Genomic DNA, 25,714 nt, shown 5'->3' on the forward strand with positions numbered 1-25,714 from the left:
CACAGCTCTACATGGTGTCTATTAAACATATTAAATGTGTTTTCCTGCTTACATACCACTGAATGTGTCTTCATGCAGGAAAATGTGCTAAAATATGACATCCAATATCTAATCAATAACTTCTAATCGATCGTCCTGATGATACTTCTTACCATGATTGATGGGATTTATTTATTAATTTTTTTAATTCATTAATTAATTTGGCTCAGTGTGTCATTAATAATTAAAAAAGACTGAATAAATACACGTACAATACAATATTTTATTAGGCGGGACATCATATAGGGATTTTTTTTTTCCACAATGCACATTTGTGAGCAGGATCACGGAACAGCAAATCAGTTAAAGTTAACGCAGATCTGGAATGTAGAACACACCATGTGAATAATATGTACTTTATAAATTCAGGTAGACCTTTCAGTTTTTAAGTTGTATCCATTGGCTGGTTATATTTATATATGTTTTTTCTCTTTTTTATAATCACTGTATATTAGGCAGCCTATGTGTGGCATAATGTTGAATATGTTCAGCGTCCAAAGGAAACACCATGAACACCACAGACAAACAAGATCTTCCATTCGTGCAAGAAACAAATTTGCTTTAGTAACGCGTTGCTCGAATCGGGAAGGTCTGCAGCTCCACAATCAACCTCACATCAATCTTTAAGGCTCTACAAACACAACAAAAAGCATGGTCAATATAAATATACGCAGTCCGGGATCCCAGTTCTCCATCTTCTTTTTTATATAGTTGTCCACTTTCATTCTCAAGTGAAATATATATTTTTTCCCCAACAATAAAATCCAAACGGGTTCCTCTTGCTCTGGTTATATAAGATTAATACACAAACTCCAGGGTCCATATTCAGCATATTATGAATACCTCCAAGCTCTTTTAAAAAAAGAGTCTCTGAGATGTTTAGAGCAATTAGAGAGGAAAAACTAAAAATCCAGAGAAGGTGGAGTATTTCCATCCGCCCATGAGATTCCCTCGCTCCAGTTTGAGATAAACCCGGTCCTCCCTCTCCACCATCAGTAACACTCCGTTACTCGCCGCCTCCCTTGTGACGTCCTGGTCTCCAGCAAATGCAGATATGATGGGGTATTCATTGTGCATCAGGTTCACCTAAACACACATACATGTACACAAAAATCATTGCACACTCTTTGAAAAAATTTAGATACAGAACTTTTTATGGGTTAATGCATTCATAATTTTAGATTAATTTATCGATAATAATAATAATAATAATAATAATAATAATAATAATAATAAGCATCATGCAAAAATTATTACAAAATATAGTCTAAAACATTTTACAATGTAAAGACAATCACAAAATATCAAAGATTAATGTACAATTAATAAATTATTTAATTATTTATTTTTTATTTTATTTATTTATTTTTTTTTTACATTTTATTAAAGTTAAACTTTCCTTTTTTTGACATATTGGGTTCTGTTAAATGAAGTAAATGTACATAAAACCTTAATGAACCTTTTTTCGGAGAGTGTGGAAATGTGAAATTTAGCTGAAAATATTAAGTAGCTTTTAGACCTGCAGGAATGAACGTCTGAAGCTAATTTATCGAGCGCCTCAAGACAGCTATATTTAAAATAAATAAATAAATAAATAAATAAAAATCTGTATTCAGATCATGTAAATATTTTATTTGATGTTCAACTCAGACTCTTAGAACGCTGTTCTCATGGTGGTCCAACACCTAAGATATTTGGTTTTGCTTTTCCCTTTAATTTGTCTGTATATAAATCCCATTAAAGGCATGTTAATCTGTAAATAACAGCGAAACCTGCACATGTTTGGAACCACAGTGCTTAAGGGCCCCTGGGGTGAAACTAAGACATAAATAAATAAATAAATAAATAAATAAATAAATAAATAAATAAATAACACTGTTGATGTTCTACAGGTACTTCATATCTCCACATACACTATAGGCACCAGAGCTATAAACAATCTCTACTGCCCTTATTAACTCACTCGCACATTTTCCTTAAGGGGGCATTTAGTGCCCGAGTCGCCTACAAAGCAAAACTGAGCACGTCTACTATTTGATAAATTCAAACAATAAGCTCTATAAATGGAATACACTCTGTAAGAGCCACTGATATGAATTCAATCTCATATTAATACTCACCGAAAATACCCAAAATACAAAATACTATAAGACACAGATTTATATTTCTCTGCTCTTCTTTCTAAATTAAACATTAAAGGTAAAAAAATTAAAGAAATAAAAGAAATCTGCTTTTCCACATGGATTAAATATTTCAAATCCTTTCCAAGCCTGTTTATTATTCATACTAGGAGTACAAATCCAACCAGGTTAATTACTGCTTCTTTAAAAAACAGGATTTCCCACAACTTCTTTCCTTCATAGGCTCATTCAGTCCTCACTTCCACACATGTTACTCTCCAACACACAGTGATGTGAAGTGAACATTACAATTATTCACCGTCAACTGATCTCTACCACCTTACACCCATAATACGCTCATTTATATTCTCACCTGGATGGTTTGTCTGTTGTAGACTTTCACCACATGGAAGCTGAAGCTGTAAATTCCCCTCCGCGGTGCCGTGAACACGCTGGCCTTCAAGTCAAAATGGTTGCCGATGTTCACTAAAACCTGACAAAAGCAGCAGCACAGACATTTTGAACTCTTAGATGATTTTAATCTTAAAACCTTAATCCTGGTTTTATCTGATTGATGATTACAAAAATAGGCTACAATATGATATATGCTCTTTATTTTCTTAAAAAAAAAAAAAAAAAAAAAGTAGTCGCATGTGACGTTTACGCTTCAGATTTCCAGAATTCGTCTCATTAATGAAAAATATTTGTAGTGATTTTTTTTCTCCTTTACATGTTGTTTTTCAGTATGTAAGCATTCTTATTTTTATATTTTCAGACATGATCATGTGCTATTATTTTCACCACAGGTCACATTTATTTACTGTAGGTTATCTGTTTAATTTGTGGAGGAACATTCCCTAATCACACGCTTTTCATATGCGATCCCATATTGCTCACATACTCAATCAAAAATCATGTGATTTTTCACATTCTATTGCTCCGGTTTGACGATCTTAAACCTAATCGGACAAAATGGCGTTTTTTCGTGAAGGTCTTTGTAGGCAAGGCAATGCGAACATTTTTTTTTCTCATATGGAAGTGTTCATTTAAGACAAGAATGTTCCATGAGGAAAGTTTGCCAGTAGAAAGAAAATGTGCATATACACCATGTATTAGCCAAAAAAGTGTTAAATGAACACCTAAAGTGTTACTCTTACATTTAATTAAGAGTAAATTAATTGAATTCTAATTAATCCAGCAGATTAGGTGGGTTTTCTTTGGGCCAAGATTTGTTTGATCAGGTTAATAACCACATCATTATATATATATATATATATATATATATATATATATATATATATATATATATATATATATATATATATATATATGTATATATATATATATATATATATATACATATATATATATATACATATATATGTATATATATATATATATATATACATATATATACATATATATATACTTTACTATATATTTAATAGTCATTACAAGCATTAATGAATTAAAGTAAAATACTGTAAGTAGTCGCTTAACTCAAGCCTTTATACAGCAATGGACAAGTTACAATGTAAGACAAGAATTCTCTGTAAGTTAGTATACTGTGGGTGGATTTATTTTTAGTATTCAGATTTCTCAACATTTATCTATAATAAAAGCAAATGAATGGCAACAAGAACCGAAGTGTACACCGAAGTCCAAAATCACAATAACACTCTCTCAGTCCAACTCTCAATCCCTTATAGGGTTACTGTAGCAGCATAAAATAAATAGCAAATACTACAATACTAAAAACACAATACTAAAAACAAAATCTTTGTACTAAAAGCTGAATCTTCCTTAATTCATTCCTACAGAGTAACTGCTCACTTTAAGGTTACAATACAAAACAATTCAATTCAAAATAGAAACTTGTTATTAGAGTAAAAAAATCTCAGTAAGAATTCCAAAACCTCATTAAGTATAAAAATAGAAACATGATAATGAGCCAATATGCTTGTTAACACCTATGTTGTATATCTGTGAAGTCAGAACCCAGTGAGCTACAGTATTTAGCATAGTTATTTAGCACTGCAGGTGTAGTATATAGTAATAGTAATTCCCCAAATCCATAAGCAATGAATAAGTTATAGACCTGGTCAAAGTAGATGGTGGTGGAGGTGTTGCTCATGTCAGACGGCTCATGATTGGTGCCCCTGATGGCCGAGAACGCTACCCTGGCACTCCCTGAGCGCACAGAGATGCCAAGCGCTGACGTCACGCCGCCGTCCGACGACGGGTTCGAGTCGCACACCACCAGGCATTTCCCTTCCAGGACCACAGGTTCGGTGTCGTTCTGACCCAGCGACACACCAACACCAAGCACCAGGAGGAGAGCAAGGATAAGCAGCAACATCTGTGCGACGTAGCGTCCCATCACAATCACAGAGGCAAGGTTACAAATCTGTTAAATCCGACTCCTTTGAGGAATTCTTATGGCACTAATCGCCTCCTCCGAGCTCTCTCTCTCTCTCTCTCTCTCTCACTCACTCTCACTCTCTTTGTCTTTCTTTCTTTCTTTCTTTCTTTCTTTCTTTATCCTGCTTTATCTAATTGTAACTGAAGCTTGTCTTTTCCCTCCTTCTTCTCAGCTGATATCGAGATCTTTAGAGGATTTGTTTGATATAATCTGGAGGGGAAAAAAGAACAACAGAGAACAGATTAAGTTTAAAAAGACCAAAACCCTTTACAAAGCCCTATCTCTGTCTTTTGAAAATTGAAAATCTGTATAGTTCTGTTCTCATAAACTTTGCAATGCATCGTTCATTTACAAATTAGACTGTCGTTCATGCAACATTACAAAGAAAAACTATACTCATTTTGACATCCTGCCTCTAAGGAATTGTTTGACTATCATTTCTATCATAGACCAAAAACTTAAAACTTTATCCCTTTCACTGCAATATACATCACATTACACTGAACTGTAGATTTAAATCCAATGGTATGAAGTCATTACAATGTAATTACATGCAAATTATCAATGCACAACAAAAGATTTCTTTAGCTCTATAATTATTTCCTCTTATGTCATTAAGTCCATCCTTTTATTACCTGGTAAATCCATTGCTGTGTGGGACATCTGCGTCCTTCTGAGGCAGAGAGCAGAATGGAGAGAAGTCGTCCTCCCCTTCATTCCTTTATAAGGACAATTCCCGCCCAGTTTCAGGATATTCATACACACACACTCACACATACGCACTCACACACATGCACACGGTGCCTGAACGCTAGATTTCCGTGGAGTTTCTCTGCATGAAATCATCCAGTCACCTGAATAAATTAAGAAATAATTCCTCTTCTTCTTCTTCTTCTTCTTCTTCTTCTTCAATTTTTTGCATGCCTCTACCAGTGAGCAAAATATAACACGATCGAGAAATCTGCTGTCAAAAGTGCAGAAAGAAAAACTGTTCTGAGAACGAAGAGCCAGAACAAAGCTAGTCAGATTGATGTAGCGCAAATTAATTAGAGCACAAAACAAGGAGGAAATCGTGTTGGGTAAATATCAAAAATGTTCTGTATCTTTTTTATTTTAAGCATCAGAGCATTAAAGGTGCTTTAGCTCCATCAAGTGGAAGGGGACATGATGTTCAGCTTTTATTGATGGAGTCACTCATCAGCTCTTTCTCTCTCTTTTATTTATTTTCTCTTTGAAGTATCTATAACACCCAACTTGAACTGACTCAGTATACTCATAGGTGGGAACTAAAAATAAAATGCTTACAGGGTAAAAGAAACAGATACATTTTTAAACATATAGGATCTATCTAGGAGAAGAACCATGAAAGTATTTGTTTTCAATAAGTGTTTTTCTTTTAGAAAAGACTTTAAGTGGATTGTTTTTGGAAATTAAAATGGGCTTATTTTTAAGAGTGTCCAAGAGACAACAGAGAGAGAGAGAGAGAGAGAGAGAGAGAGATGTATATTTAGACAAACTCACAATCCTTCAAAAGAGCGTGCCAAACTCCTCTAGATCTTAGAACCCTTAGAACCCAGATTCTGTCATCAAGCATCAAGGTCTTTTCATAGAATCCCTCGCTTTTTCGATGGAAGCAGGACCACAGCAAACAGGATCACCAGATCAGATAGGTGATAATCATCTGGGTCAAATGGAGACCATTCGTTCTTCTCGATTACGCTAGTGGTAAATCGATCAAAAACACTGCAATTTCACCAGATGACTAAAGAATCAAAAGACTGAAGCCAGGGTATAGTCAAAGAGATGGTTTATTGTGCACTGAGTTTTTTTACTGAGGTGTATGAGCTGGACACACTCAAGGACACAATCAAGACCATGTAGACTATGCGTGAGGTGAGAAAAACTGAAAAACATGAAGAAACTTTATAACAAATACATCACAAGCGAACAAGGATCAGACCTGTATTTATCGGAAGTCAGCAAAAATCACACTGAGTTGATTTTAAATGATTAAATTATGTATCTTTTATCACATAATCATGGAAAAATGGCAATAATTCCCACTGGGTTCTTCCTGGGTAGAACCATTGTATGTCCAACCGTTCACCGTATTGTTTCTCTATCAGAAACCAAGGTAACAAGCTCATAATTCGGAATTCTAGAAAGAAGCTTACCCTTTTCTTATAAGACTGAGATTCTAGAATCAAGAGTTGTCCCTCAGGAGAAATACTTAAAGGGTCTAAAAAGAACCATATTCCAGATATTCCTTAATCTGAACAGATTCCAAGTAAATCTCTTTTAGAAAGCTAATAATTCTTGAATGAATACTTAAACACCTTTGAAGAAACCCTTGTTTCAAAGAACGCAGGAAGCTCAGGATCTACCCAAAGAGCTACTACCCCTAATCATTTGCCTACCAGATAGATAGATTTAAATAATAAAATGATATTACGGTATTAAGATAAAGTATTAAAGATAGATAGATAGATAGATAGATAGATAGATAGATAGATAGATAGATAGATAGATAGATAGATAGATAGATAGAGGAACAGTAAAACGCTTCCATTTGACACTTCATTTGGAGTGTTTTTCAATGTGGAAGCCTTATATTTTGTATCAAGATCTATTAGATAAAATTTTAGTAGAACTCAGTAGGTCACTGTGACTTACCCTATTGGGGGTTTGATTCCTTGATGCCTTAGTCCTGAATGTGCAGAGTTTGCATATTTTTCCAATGTTTTGGAAGTTCCCTCCACCAGTCTAAAAGAAAACGTGTTGTCTGCTTGGCATCTCTAAATTGTCTGTAGTGTGTGAATGAGTGTGCAGTTATGCTCTGTCATAGGTACACAATTGGTACACCTAAAGTCACTGGGATAGACTCCAGGTTCCCTGAGACTCTGTGTAGGATAAGCAATATAGTAAAGAGATGTATGGATGGATGGATGGATGGATGGATGGATGGATGGATGGTTGGGTGGATGGTTGGATGGATTAGTAGACAGCTAGATAGGTTCTTTTAACCACTTTAAGAAAACATTTTATACACTCTAAAGTATAGACTCTAAAAATAAAGGTTTTAAAATAAGTCTTTGCCAGGGTGTACGGTTCTATGAAGAACATTCATCCTATCATCCATTGAACAACCTAATTTCCATTGCACAGTACAGTAGAGGAAAAGGTTCTTTGTTGCTAGAAAAAAGGGGATTCTTTTAAGATCTGTTTACTGAAAGGTTCTTTCAGGGAACCAAAATAGTTCTTCTATGGCATCACTGTGAAAACCACTTTTTGATTTTTCCTGGTACCTTTTTTATGACCGTGGACAAACGTATAAACAGACAGACGGAAACACCGATAGACAGAAAAGCAGGTTCGAGTTCTTTAGTTCCCTGTAAAAGCTTATATAATTACTTAATGTAAATCAGATACACATCAGATATTTTAAACACAATATTCATTTATTAAGATGTTAATAATGTAAGTGTACTAGTGAGTGCAGAAAAAGTAGAAAGCGCAGCATGAGTAAGGTGATGAGAGTTAACACATTTGACAGTCACATTTGTTGTGATGGTCACCAGTGATATTATAACACAAGGAACTATAATCCTGGGATTACTGGGAAGCATGTTCATTAATATGACCCATATTGTGGACATACTTAACTATCTACACTCACTAATTACTGAGCATCTACAAACTAGTTGTAAGCTTCTTGACTTCCCGGTGTTATATAATGACATTTTAAAAAAGCTTGGCCAAAAGTTTCGAAGAATGTGATTTTCAGTTCGACAGAGTGTGTTAAGACTGCTGAACCGTCACTTAACCTCTCTAATGAACTGTCACTCTGAAGTTACTAATTGGCAATATTACATAACTCGTGTCATACAACTGTGACTCGTTCTAGAAGTAATGGTGGAGTCGAGGATCTTTCTATGCTGAGATAAAATATTCCTTTAATTACTGACCCCCTCGTTCTATACAATAATACGACTTGTGTATCAGTGAACATGTTTTTCACTGATAATTATGTTTCTCAAACAAGGTTCAAGTATTTTATACTTATATCTACACCGACTGATGAAAAGCAATAATAAGTCCTATAGCACATCAGTGTTTGCCTTCTCAACTCTATAGGTGTTGATTAATTTTCTATAACAGCATTTCTCTGAAAGTTATGTCTGTAGTTGAATGATAGGTTTACTGTACATTATGATGGATGTTCTACATAACTTTAAGATTAAGAAAATAAGATTAAGAATAATCTTAACATTAGGTATTATCTTAATCTAAGGCTATTAGGTGGTGTTTTGTCATGGTCTGTGAGTTTTGTGCTGTGGGAAAAGACTTCAGGACAAAACATTTATCATTTTCTGGTTTCTTGGTAACACAACAAGAAATACAACAACACAAATATTAATTTAACTACTGACATCTGAACTAAAATCGATGTGTTATTTAATGGTAAGGTTTGTATATAAAAAAAGTCATTGTAATATATGGATTATATTGTGTACTGTTATGTACAGTAACCTAGCTATTTAGTATATGTCAGTGTAGATATTAACATAGTTACAAGATGACACACATGCTAGATGTAAAGCCTGGCATCTTTACATTCCAATAAAAAATTTTTTTTATTAGTGTCATGCTCACAAAATTTTAATAATTATCCCATTCTGGTACAAGGAATGTAGACGTATATGTAAAGCATCTATTTAAAATGGAACACACGTCATATCTTTGGTTAAACAACTGCTTCGGTCTGGCCTATAAACAGATAAATTCTCACTTGTGGAGATGAAGCTGTAGTCTCTACGGGCCTTGGCTACCTTTCTGACAGCCATCATATAGCGTGTAGTGACAAGCGATGCAGAAACTGACATTAAAGCCCCGAGAGCACTCACTCATCCACGGCTCGGAGAAAGCCGAGAAAACATCAGAGAACATGAAAATGTCACGCTGTGAGGGCACAGGGACTCGTATTCACAAACCTCAGGGCATCTTACTGCATCGCAGATCCTCAGCCATGTGAAATAAAAGTCATGCGCTACTGTCTGTAACTATTTGCTCCAACAAGCAGCATTATTGTTACCCTTCACTCTGTCTTTACCTGTTTGTCCCTCTGCAGTCTGAATAATAGCACAATGAAGTTTAGGTGTGTGCATAAAAATACATTGGATAACTGGTTCATTTCATATTAAGAGGAAGAGTTAGGATGTGCAACAAAGGCTACTTGTTATTAGTATTCATAAGGATCATTTATTATTTATAGTTTTAGGGTCTCTGTATGGATGCAAGCTTGGGTTTCCTCCTACATCCCTACAATCCTGCCAGAATGTGGACTGGCTACGCAAACTGCCAATCAAGTTACTGCCAATTGCTCATGAATGTAATCTAAAATAAATAAATAAATAAAATTCTATGATTACCTTTATGAAAGAGAAACGGGATTGTGTTGTGGGAATGACTGTTACTAGCTGCTGAATCTTGGGGGTAAATTATTTAACTAAAAGTCTTAACGTTGTCAGATGTATTCATTCATTCATTCATTCATTCATCTTCTACCGCTTATCCGAACTACCTCGGGTCACGGGGAGCCTGTGCCTATCTCAGGCATCATCGGGCATCAAGGCAGGATACACCCTGGACGGAGTGCCAACCCATCGCAGGGCACACACACACACACACACACTCTCATTCACTCACGCAATCACACACTAGGGACAATTTTCCAGAGATGCCAATCAACCTACCATGCATGTCTTTGGACCGGGGGAGGAAACCGGAGTACCCGGAGGAAACCCCCGAGGCACGGGGAGAACATGCAAACTCCACACACACAAGGCGGAGGCGGGAATCGAACCCCCAACCCTGGAGGTGTGAGGCGAACGTGCTAACCACTAAGCCACCGTGCCCCCCAGATGTATTCAGTATAAGCAAAATAAAACACTTGTGTGCTGATTTTGTGCTGATTTTAGAAAATAATCAACATTGTTTTGGTGACAGTAACTTCACATTGTGCCTTATCACAGAACACTGTTGATCATTATCATGAGCAAACCCCTTCAAGTTTCATTACTAGCACATTAACATTGTCTATATATATATATTAGATCTAAGTTTAGAATAAAACCTTTATTTCATATTATGTTACATTTTACATTTATAATAGATTTGCTGGAAAAGTCATCACATAACTTCCATGACTTTGTAAAACGTCTAAAGTATGGACCTCTCCAAAATGGCGGATGCGTTGACGTGTCGCTGTCAGAGTTATTTCCGGTGGGCCCGCGTCTTTGGCTTGAACTGCGTTGTCTTACGATTGAGAACGGACCTCTCTAATATGGCGGAAGGACTGACGCAACGGCTTCCTGCTCGTCGTGTCGCCTTAGTAACCAGACGCGGCCACGCGCCTGTTAGTTTTCACTGTAAAACAATATCTGTGTAAAGGATTAATGGCATTTTTTGCTGCTAAAAAGGAACCAGTCCGCTCTGATTGTACATTATAAACGCCGAGATGAACTCAAAGAGGTAGGATAGAGCAGTATTAAGATGTTTGGTACTTTTTAATAGCGTTTATTTTAACTGACAGATTCGCCAAAATCCAGTTTCTACTTTTAACCCATAACATATCACACACTGTGTTAAATAAACTCGTACAGTGTTAAATTAGCCCAAATATTATTTCTGTACGATGTTAAAGTAGCCTATAAAGTGAGAAATTATACCATACATTACATTATCCAATACAGAGTTAAATTAACCCTTACACTCTTATATTATCCCATACTGTGTGAGATTAACCTCTACATTAGCCAATACAGAGTTAAATTAACCCTTACACTCTTATATTATCCCATACTGTGTGAAATTAACCTCTACATTAGCCAATACAGAGTTAAATTAACCCACACCGTGTTAGGTTATCCCATACTGTGTGAGATTAAACTCTACATTATCCAATACAGAGTTAAATTAACCCACACCGTGTTAGGTTATCCCATACTGTGTGAGATTAAACTCTACATTATCCAATACAGAGTTAAATTAACCCACACCGTGTTAGGTTATCCCATACTGTGTGAGATTAAACTCTACATTATCCAATACAGAGTTAAATTAACCCACACCGTGTTAGGTTATCCCATACTGCGTGAGATTAAACTCTACATTATCCAAAACAGAGTTAAATTAACCCACACCGTGTTAGGTTATCCCATACTGTGTGAGATTAACCTCTACATTATCCAATACAGAGTTAAATTAACCCACACCGTGTTAGGTTATCCCATACTGTGTGAGATTAACCTCTACATTATCCAATACAGAGTTAAATTAACCCACACCGTGTTAGGTTATCCCATACTGTGTGAGATTAAACTCTACATTATCCAATACAGAGTTAAATTAACCCACACCGTGTTAGGTTATCCCATACTGCGTGAGATTAAACTCTACATTATCCAAAACAGAGTTAAATTAACCCACACCGTGTTAGGTTATCCCATACTGTGTGAGATTAACCTCTACATTATCCAATACAGAGTTAAATTAACCCACACCGTGTTAGGTTATCCCATACTGTGTGAGATTAACCTCTACATTATCCAATACAGAGTTAAATTAACCCACACCGTGTTAGGTTATCCCATACTGCGTGAGATTAAACTCTACATTATCCAATACAGAGTTAAATTAACCCACACCGTGTTAGGTTATCCCATACTGTGTGAGATTAACCTCTACATTATCCAATACAGAGTTAAATTAACCCACACCGTGTTAGGTTATCCCATACTGCATGAGATTAAACTCTACATTATCCAATACAGAGTTAAATTAACCCACACCATGTTAGGTTATCCCATACTGCGTGAGATTAAACTCTACATTATCCAATACAGAGTTAAATTAACCCACACCGTGTTAGGTTATCCCATACTGTGTGAGATTAACCTCTACATTATCCAATACAGAGTTAAATTAACCCACACCGTGTTAGGTTATCCCATACTGCATGAGATTAAACTCTACATTATCCAATACAGAGTTAAATTAACCCACACCGTGTTAGGTTATCCCATACTGCGTGAGATTAAACTCTACATTATCCAATACAGAGTTAAATTAACCTACACCGTGTTAGGTTATCCCATACTGCGTGAGATTAAACTCTACATTATCCAATACAGAGTTAAATTATCCCACACAGTGTTACATTATCCCATACCGTGTGAGATTAAACTCAGATACATCACTTTATACGGCATGAAGTTAACCAACACAGTGCTATGTTACCCCATACAGTGTTAGATTAGCCCACATCTTAGTCTGTACAGTGTGTACACAGTGTTAAATAACCCTTGCAGTGTTCCACTATCCCACACCCTGTGAAATTAACCCATACATTATCCAATACAAATTTATGTTAAATTAACCCACACAGTTACATCATTCCATACAACATGGAGTTAACCTGTACTTGGTCCTCTACAATGTTAAATTAACCAGCACACTGTTATGTTAGCCCATGCATTGTTACTGTAGATTAGCCAATAAATCATCCCATACAGTGTTAAATTAGCTCGGTGTTACATTACCCTATACAGTGTTAAATTACCCTGTACAATGTCAAATTAATTCTAACAGTTTCATTAACGCTCACATGTCAAATGAATTCTAACTACAGTATGGAAAGAACACAGTGTTTGTAGATATATACGTCTGCAAATGTTACAGTTCTTGTCAAGGTTGAAATTAAATGAATGTCTTATTGCTCATTAACAATTTTTAAATTTATGCTGCAGCTGTTTATAGTATGTCTTCTTCTTTACAGACTTAAAAACATTACGGCCCGCCAAACATCCACCTGTCCCAAGCTTCCAAAAAAATCATTCAAGAGCTCTGAAAACTACATAGAGAGGCAAGTCATGGGTTTTAAACTATGGCTTTAATCATCCAGGTCATGTATAATAGCAGTGACACCGATGGTAACCTCTATATTTTTGTGCTGGAGCTATGAAGTAACAAGCATTTGCTCACTCAAATATTTTCAGTAAATATTTGCCTCAAACTACATCCAGTCCTTTGGTGATGTCACTGTGTGCAAAGCTGTAACCTGTAAAATAAACCTGAACAAATCTTTGTGTAGCTGAACACTAGGCAGCTAATTTTGCTTACACTTGTATGGATGGTTTACACCTCCTAATTTATAAAATTGTTTTTGTAAATATGGAATGATATGGTAGCTTAATTATATCATTTGAAAGAAAGTATGTATTGGGATTTCCTGTGCCGTTGTGTTCTCATACAGTATGTGACTGGTCAGAATTTACTATGACAGCAGCTCTGATTATAGGACATTCATTCATTCATCTTCTACCACTTATCCGAACTACCTCGGGTCATGGGGAGCCTGTGCCTATCTCAGGCGTCATTGGGCATCAAGGCAGGATACACCCTGGACGGAGTGCCAACCCATCGCAGGGCACACACACACACACTCATTCACTCACGCAATCACACACTAGGGACAATTTTCCAGAGATGCCAATCAACCTACCATGCATGTCTTTGGACCGGGGGAGGAAACCGGAGTACCCGGAGGAAACCCCCGAGGCACGGGGAGAACATGCAAACTCCACACACACAAGGTGGAGGCGGGAATTGAACCCCGACCCTGTAGGTGTGAGGCGAACGTGCTAACCACTAAGCCACCGTGCCCCCCTGATTATAGGACAGTTTGTTGATTATTTTCCTGTAACAGCAATCCTTGTGGTGTTTAAGTCCTTAACCAATACCTTTTTTTAGCTATATCAGAATTTTTAATCTAAAGAAACAAACATCAAAAATGTCTTGGCAACTATTTATTTAAAACCGTTTAATTGTAAAACTGTTTGTTTAAGTCAAATATGGACTGATTTGAATAATTGCATATAAACTTGAGTGGAATTCAAGGACACTTTTAAATCATAACATTAATATAATCTAACTAATGAATATGTTTTTATCTTGACTTAAATTAGGATGCCACCAGAGGTCCTTGAGAAAATTATTTCATATTTGGATGTTGGATCTCTTTTCTGCCTTGGCTTCGTCAACAAGCGTTTCCACGAACTGGCTGACAACAAGTATGTTTGCGATTTTTTCTTACCAGACAAATGTCCCGATCTTTAGCTTGTCGCTGCATCAGACTTCATATCCTGCTCTCACACTAGCAAGCAGGAACGAATGATAGATGAGATATGTGTAGAATGGCAATAATACCAAGCTGTAACATTCAGTTTCTTAATTCTAGGCAAATTAGGTGCGTCAGGATGAAGTGAAAATCCAAACATCTTGCCCGAGATGTACAGATTGTCTCCCTAAACCATCCACTATCATGATTTTAATTCAGTTTCTACCTTCTTGTAGTTTCCTGGATTTAACTAGTACATTAAATAGTAAACTATTACACTGGAAATCAACTTATTAGGCATTTTCATCCCATATAAACAAATTATTTTATTGTACAAGTCTGATATAAAGTTAGTCAGCACACTGTTCGCTTTTATAACCTTGCGCAGACTTTTAGTGGTTGCAGATTTACATTTCCAGCATTTGGCAGACTTACATTTAATCTCACTTTATACACCTGAGCAATTGAGGGCTAAGGGCCTTGAGAGTCAGGGGCCCGGCAGTGGAAGCTTGGTGGACCTTGGATTCGAGCTCACAACATTCTGATCAGCAGCCCAACACCTTAACCTCTAAGCTACCACATCCCACAGATACTGTAACACCTTCAGTATTTAGATGCTTATGATCAACTACTTGAGGCATCACAGAGAGCAGAAATGGGTTTGATATCAGCAACACAGACATCCGGCTTGTTTTCTGAGGCCCCCACAAATACTACCATATGGGACTAAGTTCTAATGATAGACATTAAACCTGCTAAAGAAAAAAGTTATTCCAGTTATACTAAACCACACACAAAAAAAACAACTATCTGAAAACAAATTTGTCTTGGTTCACTGAGTACATTTGGACTGAAGGGAGCATGATGTAAATGTGATTTTTTTCCCCCTAACCATTCATTTATTATAAGTCTAAAAGGGTTAAGTAAATGCATGCCAATTTTAGACACACAAAGGAGCTTTTAAACCCAATTATCTGCCACTTTTAATAATGAACTGTCTATCCCCAGTGCCGTGTGGTATCGCTTTTACACCTGGCAGCGAGCAAAAACGAAGACATCCAGGCTAATAAAGGATGTGACAGATGGAGTGGACATGGCCAGAATTCAGGAAAAGCCTAAGGGATACTGGAGGAGAATTCTCTTTAAAGAACTGGCCATCCATAATGAGAGCTGGAAGAAAAAACTCAAATCCATTCATTCCTACACTGGACTGCCAGTTCGAACAGCTGAAGTCCTCAGGTGAGCAATAAAATACAGGTATGCGGTAAAAATAGACTTTTGTCGTGAAAGTTAAGTTGTTGTTGGAATAAAATTAGATCTTAACCCTTATGTTCAGGTCAGGTCACCCATTTACTGGAGCAGCTTTAGCATCATCTTTTTGTATTCCACAAATCACTTTAAGTTGAAAGTAAGATTGTGAAATAGAAGCATTAAAAAGTAGGTGATAAAGACACTATAGCTCTGTTTCAATCAGTACCACGATCCCGATTCTCACCAAGATAGACAAAATAATTTCCATCTGTATACGTACAAGGTATTTATACTCCGTCTTACTGTTGTATTGCTACACAATGTAAAATAAAAAACAAAAAGCTCGAGGTGATCCCACAAGGCATTCCTAAGTAGTGAAGTCTGAAAGGTTGAGATGTTAGCCAAACATGCCTGAGCCATCCAGCACATTTGCTAATTGGCTCAGTCTAATTAGGATGAATCTCAGGAGCGATCATGTGGCTCACACATGGCCGACTTTGTTTTGTTTTCTGACAGCGAAAATGCTGCCGCTCCAAAAGCCAGAGCCATGTTAAAAGTCTCTGAGGTTCAGCTTGCGGTTTCAACTCTCTGCTAATTAGTCTGAGATTTGTGTGTTTGTGAAGTAGCAGATCCTCGTTCTGACAGAACAGATCCAGCTGGGTTTTGTGGCCTGTCTCAGTTTTGTAACAGAGAATAGTTGTGTGTAAAGCATAGATGGATAGATGGATGGATGAAATATAGGGACAGATTTACAATTATGCAACTTCACAAGGTGTTTGTGTTATATCTCTGCATCTATCTATCTATCTATCTATCTATCTATCTATCTATCTATCTATCTATCTATCTATCTGTCTGTCTGTCTCTCTGTCTGTCTGTCTGTCTGTCTGTCTGCCTGCCTGCCTATCTGTCTGTCTGCCTGCCTGCCTGCCTGCCTATCTATCTATCTATCTATCTATCTATCTATCTATCTATCTATCTATCTATCTATCTATCTATCTATCCTTTTTTTACCTATTTTAAAGTCTTACTAATTGTATACCACAGTCGATTGACAGCAATTGTTTATTAATGGACAGAATATCATCCTTTTGTATCTATTTGTCCAGTTAGAAATGTAAAAAAATTGCCTCGGTTAGAAAGCACTGACAATAGAAAATAAATGAAACATAACCTATAATAAAAAATAGAAATAATAGAATAGAAAAAATCGAAATAAAAAATAGAAAACTTTTCACAGAAAACTTTAAATCAATCATTACAGTTTTTTAACCTGTGTCTGTGATGTGTATGTGGCGTGGCTGCCTCACGAAGCCATGTGAATAAGCTCTTACAATAGAAACAATAACCTATTAGAACTGCTGCATTAGTACAATCCTTGCAGGCGTAAATATTGTCGGAAATTCCTTCAGACAATTGGGAATCAAGCATTCAAGCACGGCTCTTACTGCAGATATTAAAATCGAAGTATTGTACAGTTATCACGATGAACCGCAATGTAATTATAACATGTATAATGTATTGCAGTAAATATCTGTTATTCCCTATTCCACACAAAGTCAATGTACTTCATCCTCTTGATGTCTTCAGACTCATTAAAGGTTTCTTTGAAGGCCACGTCTCAGATCCTCTCAGCACTCATTTGGGGAAACGAGGAATCGCAGCGCACCTGACGATCCATGTTGCTGTTTTGACCTCTGATTAGAGCTGCCGAGTCACTCGATTTCTCAACCCTGAGGTCTTGTGCAGTGCAGAGGGAATGAAAGTAATTGTTCTACCACTCCGAAGGTTTTGTCAAATCGTGGAAATAAATTGCTTGGCTCCATCCTCGTGCCCAGACAAATCCCTGCCGGCTTGCAGGGTTTACGGAGGCACAGAAGGATGAGATTTACCTCCGTAATAATAGTCTCCACACTCTCCAAGACACAAACAACAGCTATTAAACCTCTACGGGATTCAGCACTTCTGCCTTAGTTTATTTCATCCTGATTGATGTCATAGGGTGCCATTGCATCATATTAGCTATTTCCTTAACTTCATGCTTCAATTTAAATCTCAGCAAGTGGCTTTCTTTGGAAGTAGTCTTTAATCCGCAAAAATATACTATAGAAAAAAAAATCACGGTCAGATTTTTATTCCAGTTTCCAGAAGATACATTCTGCTTTTTTTGTATTTACAATAAAAACATCATGACCTGTATTGAATGGCATAATGTAATTCTTTGTGTGTTTCCAATATTACATCTGTACTAGGTTGCAGTTATTGCTTGAGACTCAATTAGATATCTATCCTATCTATCATCTCTAAAAGCCTGTGGTGATGTTTTACAAAGTGTCATCGAATCCCAATATGTAATGAGCTCCAACTCATGTACACTGTATCTTGATTCACAGGCTACAGAGATGATTCAGACTCACTCATTGTCTTTGTCATCATCAGGAGTTTAGATGTCATGTGGGAGATTACAGTGAAGAAAGAAAGAGGACGTGAGAACAGAATTAAACACACTCATGTTTACTTCGGCGAAGCCTCTCTGACTGTTGTCTGGAGTTCAGGAAACTGGCCAACTCTGGATAAACCTGCAACACTAGAGCTGCATGGAGTAAAGCTTGTGCCCATTAACTGTCCAATCACATGCAGGTAAGACCTTTTTTTAAAATAAATAATAGAGCTAAAAATGAAATACACACTGTAGGGCACTCTGAGCATGGAACAGGGAAACAGCACAGAGACAGAAAGTTTATCTATTAGCCAAAGGCAGCAAAACTTAAGCAGTACTTGCTCTGTCCAGTCTTCAGTAGAGGGAGATGAGAGAATTCTCACTTCTCTGTACGCTTAGCTTGAGTCGTAGTGGGAGGTGGCTGTGACCCTGCCACGGTATTTTTAATACATATAGTATTTTTTTCTTTACAAATGATGTTAGTGAGCTGAGTGATGTATCACTTAATTAAGTGATATATCACTTAATCACTTAATAATGATGTAGACTTGCGTGATGCTAACCTAGAGTCTATGCAGCAATGTATTATTATTATTATTATTATTATTATTATTATTATTATTATTATTATTATTATTATTATTATTTTTACAGACCAGGCTGGAGATCCCTCCTAAGTAAAGTTGTGGTGAAGAAGGATGGTGGGAAACTGTACGGTTCAGACAGACTCATCTCTTTGCTGTACATCGAGAATGGTGTAACTGTGGGGGTTTGGCAGGTACAGTATGTACACACACGACCTCTGACCTCATCTTACTGAGCTTATTAATTTTTTACTTTACTGTACTACTTTTAACACACTAAAATAGATTCCCAATTCTACCTTAAACCTTTATCTACTCAATGTTTTACAAATCAGTAACTCACGTGAATATGATAAGCAGATTATTTTAAAGGCACTTAAGATTAGTCGTTATTTCAGGTCTCTTAAAGTTACGTGAGTCTGATATTTGAATGTTCTATTCATGTTCACAAAGCTTCACCCCCAGGATGTATAATGGCCTATAGAGAACGTCTCAAAAAATTACAAGAGGCACATCCAAAAGCAAACAAGCGTTCAAGAGCAGAAAATATCCCAAATAAAAGTTTTTTTTCTCCTTTAAAACAAATGAGTTGTTTATTTTGTATTTTCTTGTCAGTTCTAACCAGATGAGCTCTCTTATTATTCTTATTATATGGTCAGTATACTTTAATGACTTATGCAAAAGAAACTGTAGTGTTTGTTTCTATGTAACAGATTCAGGAACAAACACCGATAAAATACAGTACAGTGTAAAGCTGTCATAATGGATCACATTTGAGCAAATGCAGTGCAACACAACTACAACACAACACAACATATCAGTCCCTCCAGGTTGTTTTTGATTGTTGTGACCAAAAATATTTTGTCGCTGCTGCTTTTATTTGTTGTTGCGGAGAACTACTTGAATTGCTGAAACTGTAAGCACAGGATTCTTCTGTAGGAAGTAGGAACTCCTACTAGTCAAGACAGACATGTTACTGCTTTCTATAACTACATGATAGCTGTACTCAAGTTCAACAAATATGAATCGAAGAAAGCTTTGGTTAAATGTGTGTTGTGGTGATGCCACATGAGGCATCTCAGTCCAAATCCGCAGAAAAGATAATTGTTCAAATAGTTTGCTCGATTTTGCATTCATTTCAACGAATTCTGTCAATTCTGATTGTGAAATCGTAAAATCAACAACACAGATTTTGTTTAGGTCTGTTTCAAGTCTGAGATTTCGAGTCCTCACTCATTTTATTTTTCGTCAAGTACGTTACTGCCCACATCTGTACACCGACAAATACTAAAACACTAGCTAACTAGTATGTTGTGCTTTTGTGTTCAGTTAAGTTAGCTTGTGTTGTGTAGGAGAGTGGAATTTTCTGAAGAAACACACTCAGGCTCGGAAGCAGCATGATGCTTATTTGTTTTCTCGTGACTATCTCCGTCCGTTGTGCTACTCTACCTCTCAGCAGATATTCTGAAAGATGCATTTCATTGCATCTTTACACATGTTAAAAGCTGCATTTTGTGCAGATCTACTTGTTCCCCCATCTAATACTCATTTTATGAACCAAATTCGGTCCAGGGATTTTGCTGTTATACGAATCAGAATCAGATTTATTTGCCAAGTGTGTTGATGTTGACACACACAAGGAATTTGGTTCCAGCTGTTTGTGACTCTCAAAAGTACAGACATAAATAACACTATACTATACAAGACAAGACAAAACAGCATTGTCATTTAGCTTTAACACATTTTTATTCTATTTCTTTTTGTTGTTTTCAGAATCAACAGGAAATTGCATTTGTCCTAGTAAACTTACATTATCACAGACTTGTGGAAAGACATCTTCTGGGGTCCTCCACTACGTATGTATTGTTTTGTTATTGATTTCCACTTAATTACTAAGACATCTCAGTCTTGTCAGGGTCAGTCACAGGGTTGTGTATGAAACACTAAGGTAGGTGGATTTGTTGCATGACATCTCCATCTTCTGGTGATCCTAAATATTGCCATTGCAATTTCTCAGATTTTATCTTTCCTCAGTTTCATCCTTGGTGTGTCTATCTAATTTACTCCAGATGTAGTTTTGGATTATCTCTCCAATTTACTCCAGATGTAGTTTTGGATTATCGCTCCAATTTAATCCAGATGTAGTTTTGGATTATCTCTCCAATTTACTCCAGATGTAGTTTTGGATTATCTCTCCAATTTACTCCAGATGTAGTTTTGGATTATCGCTCCAATTTACTCCAGATGTAGTTTTGGATTATCTCTCCAATTTACTCCAGATGTAGTTTTGGATTATCGCTTCAATTTACTCCAGATGTAGTTTTGGATGATCTCTCTTAATTTACTCCACATGTAATTTGGATTATCTCTCCAGTTTATTCTAGGTGTAGTTGTGGATTATCTCTCCAATTTACTCCAGATGTAGTTTTGGATTATCTCTCTTAATTTACTCCAGATGTAATTTGGATTATCTCTCCAATTTATTCTAGATGTAGTTGTGGATTATCTCTCCAATTTACTCCAGATGTAGTTTTGGATTATCTCTCCAATTTACTCCAGATGTAGTTTTGGATTATCTCTTTTAATTTACTGCAGATGTAGTTTTGGATTATCTCTCCAATTTATTCTAGATGTAGTTGTGGATTATCTCTCCAATTTACTCCAGATGTAGTTTTGGATTATCTCTCTTAATTTACTCCAGATGTAGTTTAAATAACCCCTAGAATATCCCAGATGTAGGTGTGGGGGTAAATCTCTTGTTGAATCCAGTTTTAGATTATTCCTCTAATTGACACCAGATGTATGTTTTTGTATAATAGAAAACATTATAAGTATAATAAACAATTTGAAGTATAATCCAATGCCCATTTTGGATTATATATAGGGTTTAGCTTATCCTTCTAATTTAGTTCAGATGTAGGGTTTGAACTAATTTAATACAAATTTATGTTTGATTCTTCATCCAAACAATGACCTGCTTTATATATTAAAACATTTAATTAATGTATTTAGATTTAGATTTATACACATTATTTTTTTCCCGTTTCCTGCTTTCACCCATTAACCTCGTCTCATTCACACCCTTTCTGTTTCTTAGTCCGTATGAGGCAACAGAAGTGCAAGCCACTTTTGATGACATTGATCCTGATTATGGCTTGCATAGCTACAACATGCACCTTGAGCTGCACAACACAGAAGACAGCATTGCGTCAGTGAGCTTTTCACAGCTGTTCTGCAAGAAAGGTGCAGTTTAAACTTCTAAAGTTTGCCTTGTTTGACGGTTTTTCCTATTGTACATCTCCCACCATAGAAATTGGGATGCAATACATTTATGGAAACCTAATGAGCTTTAACTTGCTTTTTATATTTTTTTATATTATTACTGCCGACCTTTAATTTGATGCACAGGCAGTAGAGTGTGCTAGAGAGCTAGATTTTACCGAACAGGAACAACACTATAGTACAAAATGCAAAAGGAGCATCGTGATTTTATTCAGTACCATGTATAATCTTTTAAAGAGATGACAAGCGTCACAGTTGTAAAGGTGAAATCAACAAGGTGACAGAAACAAAACACATTTTCATATGAAAACTGCTAAGAATCACTTGTTTCAGTTTTATAATAGGAGATGCATAAGGGTTTATTAAGGGTTATGCAATTTTATTGATGAAAACGTTTAGTTAAAATCAGTTCTTGGACTATAAACACTTGGACTCCATACATGAGACCCAAACCATCCCAGGTTCATTTTCAATGTTTAATTCCCAAACATAACACAGAGGATACAACTCAGCTGTGGTCAGTGAAGGCTGCTATAATAACTCTTAATATTTTTTTCTACATTGTCGTCTACAGATCAGATTGCTGATGGTTATGTCTCTTTGCAAGTTATCAGTAAGCAAAACAGATCACGACAAACTCCTGTGTGTGGTAAAATCAGCCTGCCTTGGAGGACCGAGGCACTACAGGGACACATAGAGGTACCAAGACATTTTATTCATTTATTCAAAAGAAACATTGTTCTGTTTCTCATTTATCTTTTATGTTATAATAATAATAATAATAATAATAATAATAATAATAATTATTATTATTATTATTATTATTATTATTATTATTATTATTATTATTACTAATTAATTAATTAATTTTTAGATAATTGTTATATTTTTCTGGGATTAGTGTCAGATTATCCCCATAATTTTAAAATTTATCGAGGATTAGATTACATGTCTTTACATTTGTCTAGATGTAAACCAGCTACAGTTATTTAAACTAGATGCATAATTGATCAACACACCATTTAATCCAAGTATAGGTTATGTCTGTCTTCCTAATGGAGATTACATTTAGATAGTAACTTAATTCACAATTAGGTTTTAATTATTCTCCAAATTTAAACCATATTTAAGTTTGTGTCATTTTACAAATTGCATAATCCTATTTTTTTCTCTTAAATTTCTCTGTAAAACCATAAGTTTGGATGTTCTTGCTAATGTAAAACTAGATTCCTTTTTTTTTTTTTTTTACTTCTCAGAACTGTTGCATGTTGACTCTCACTGTTCTTGCTGAAGCCCAGACACCGTTTTGGTGTGTTAGTGCTCCTGTATCCATGACTAAATCAAAGCACAAGGAAGTGTCGTATGACTGTAAAGGAGAGAGCTTCTTTGTGGAATATCAGGACTCTGATGGAAAGCTGGAGATTGAGCTGGAGTGGATGGAGGAACAGAAACAGTTTGTCATTGTTAATTTAATCCTTTTTCTTTCCGTTAGCAAAGTAAACAGGTACTTTAGAAGGGATTATTGATACTCATGGACATTTTACCTTGTTAAGTAATTCATACATGACACTTCTGTATATACAACATTTTTTTTGGAGACCGTGATCATATTAAATGTTTTCTGAACTTTATATCTTTAAAAAAAAATAAATAAATAAAAGGATGTGATTACAGTGCATTTATTTATTTATTAAGCCAGTTTCTATTAGGGCTTACATCCTTGTTCCTAAAGTCCCACCAGGAAACAGATACCGTTAAGGCATTACTGTCGTTTAGCATTATCAGCATTCCTCTTAGATGCTGATGTCTTAAGACAGTTGTTTAATGTAATAGCTCTCGGCTGTAGGAGGATTTTATCGCTGACGCCACGACGCACTCACACCGTTAAAACAACATTTGGCTGCGATTAGTGATGGAAGGCAGTTTTGAAGCATAAACATCCCCTCTGGATTGGGGCATAATGGGATTGGGTTTACTCCTCAGAGGTCACTTCAACCTTGAAAACCTGCTTTTTATCAACACCATGCTGGCATTTTCATTTTCTTCAGCACATTGTTAGGAGGCGCGAAGCTGTAAAAACGGCTTCTGTCACAAATGTTACGACCAAAAAAAGTAATTAGATTGCTGGTTGTGAGAAAGCTGTGCCTGAAGGTTAACCATTCTTTATCTTTGAAATGTGTTTTATTAAAGCGTATTAAACAGAGTTGGGCGGTTTATCAAACTTTTTTGCTAGAACATCATAATCCAAGGCCTGTTTCTATAAATAAATAAATAAATAAATAAATAAATAAAACATCCTCAGGTATGGTTTTTCTCTCCGTATTAGTCACCTGGAGACCTGGAGTAATTTTTCACAGCCGCTTATAAATTAATATTAGGTCCTTCTGGCCTCTATACTGTTGAAATACAGAGAAATACTAAGGATTAAAAAAATGCATATGAAATTAGTTACACAAAGTCACTTGATAAGCAAACATCATTGTTAACACATTAATGTGTTGCATCCTCATAGCTTTTACAAGAACTAGCTAACAGCCAGCTGGATAAGAAACTGATTAGCGGTTGAGATAGATGGTGTTAGGTGATTTAACTAAAGCTGAGAACACCAAGAGGCTAAACGCATGTGTCAGCGAACGGCCGAGGATGCAGGTGTAGGCACTCAATGGTTTTATAATTGAGATAAACAAGACACAGGTGTTATCCAAAAATGTGGTTAAAAAACGTCAAAGGTCAATTGTTGAGCAAACAGCATAAAACAATGGCAAGCAAGATCATAAAACAGGTCTATGAATACAGAGAAAGAAACAACAAAGCAATGTGTTACTCAGCCAGTGTCCGTGGGTCTGGTGGACCCGCTGCATTTTTAGGTTTTTAATTCAACACAATCAAAAATTTTATGTTAAAATACTCTACAGATGTTTACTTCATCCCGATTACAAGCAATATAAACAGCATATACTGTATGGTTAATATTTGCCCTTTACATTTATTACATCACATTTTTTAATTAAAGTGCTACTCATTTTTTGTTGTTTTTTAATAAAATGTAATAAAAAAAAAAAAGAAAATCAAATTTAATTAAGTTATGAGTGGGAAAAAATCAACAAATTTACAAGGAAGCAAAGTTTTTCAAAACTATTTATGTTTATGAATATGGGTCCCACAGACCCGAACAACATACAAGGGTTAATAAAAAGATACTGTGTGGAATGTTGGACACTTCATTCACTCAACACTTGCGGCTGACTCTGAATCAGATTTTTTTGATTATTTCTTGCAAATGAATTTTTCTTCAAAAATTCACCGTATGAAGATCGTGGCATCACATCACGTGACATCATTCGCAATCGCCATTTGCCATCAGCATCGGCTTATAGTTCTGCTTAGTAAAAAAGCTAA

The 25,714-nt window shown here is 35.9% G+C and overlaps 2 protein-coding genes across 3 annotated transcripts; one reads left to right on the forward strand and one right to left on the reverse strand.

The window, feature by feature from the left end:
* Positions 1-275: 275 nt before the first annotated feature.
* On the reverse strand, positions 276-5,311 carry cbln2b (cerebellin 2b precursor). The gene is made up of 4 exons (XM_060861775.1): positions 5,217-5,311; positions 4,258-4,791; positions 2,533-2,652; positions 276-1,125 (listed from the first exon to the last, which is right to left on the reverse strand). The coding sequence occupies exons 2-4, from the start codon at positions 4,537-4,539 to the stop codon at positions 928-930; spliced, it is 600 nt and encodes a 199-aa protein (XP_060717758.1). The 5' UTR covers positions 4,540-4,791; positions 5,217-5,311; the 3' UTR covers positions 276-927.
* Positions 5,312-10,989: 5,678 nt separating this feature from the next.
* On the forward strand, positions 10,990-23,873 carry fbxo15 (F-box protein 15). 2 transcript variants are annotated; one of them, XM_060861829.1, is made up of 10 exons: positions 11,000-11,112; positions 13,418-13,504; positions 14,607-14,711; positions 15,767-15,997; positions 18,449-18,649; positions 19,104-19,227; positions 20,807-20,889; positions 22,131-22,276; positions 22,890-23,014; positions 23,572-23,873. In XM_060861829.1, the coding sequence occupies exons 1-10, from the start codon at positions 11,099-11,101 to the stop codon at positions 23,839-23,841; spliced, it is 1,386 nt and encodes a 461-aa protein (XP_060717812.1). In that variant the 5' UTR covers positions 11,000-11,098; the 3' UTR covers positions 23,842-23,873. The 2 variants fall into 2 exon arrangements, with proteins under 2 accessions (XP_060717811.1, XP_060717812.1); XM_060861828.1 differs by lacking the exon at positions 13,418-13,504 and having other exon boundaries at positions 10,990-11,112.
* The last annotated feature ends 1,841 nt before the right edge of the window (positions 23,874-25,714 follow it).

Source organism: Tachysurus vachellii, chromosome 25 (genome assembly GCF_030014155.1).
Source record: "Tachysurus vachellii isolate PV-2020 chromosome 25, HZAU_Pvac_v1, whole genome shotgun sequence".
In the NCBI taxonomy this organism is placed as follows: domain Eukaryota; kingdom Metazoa; phylum Chordata; class Actinopteri; order Siluriformes; family Bagridae; genus Tachysurus; species Tachysurus vachellii.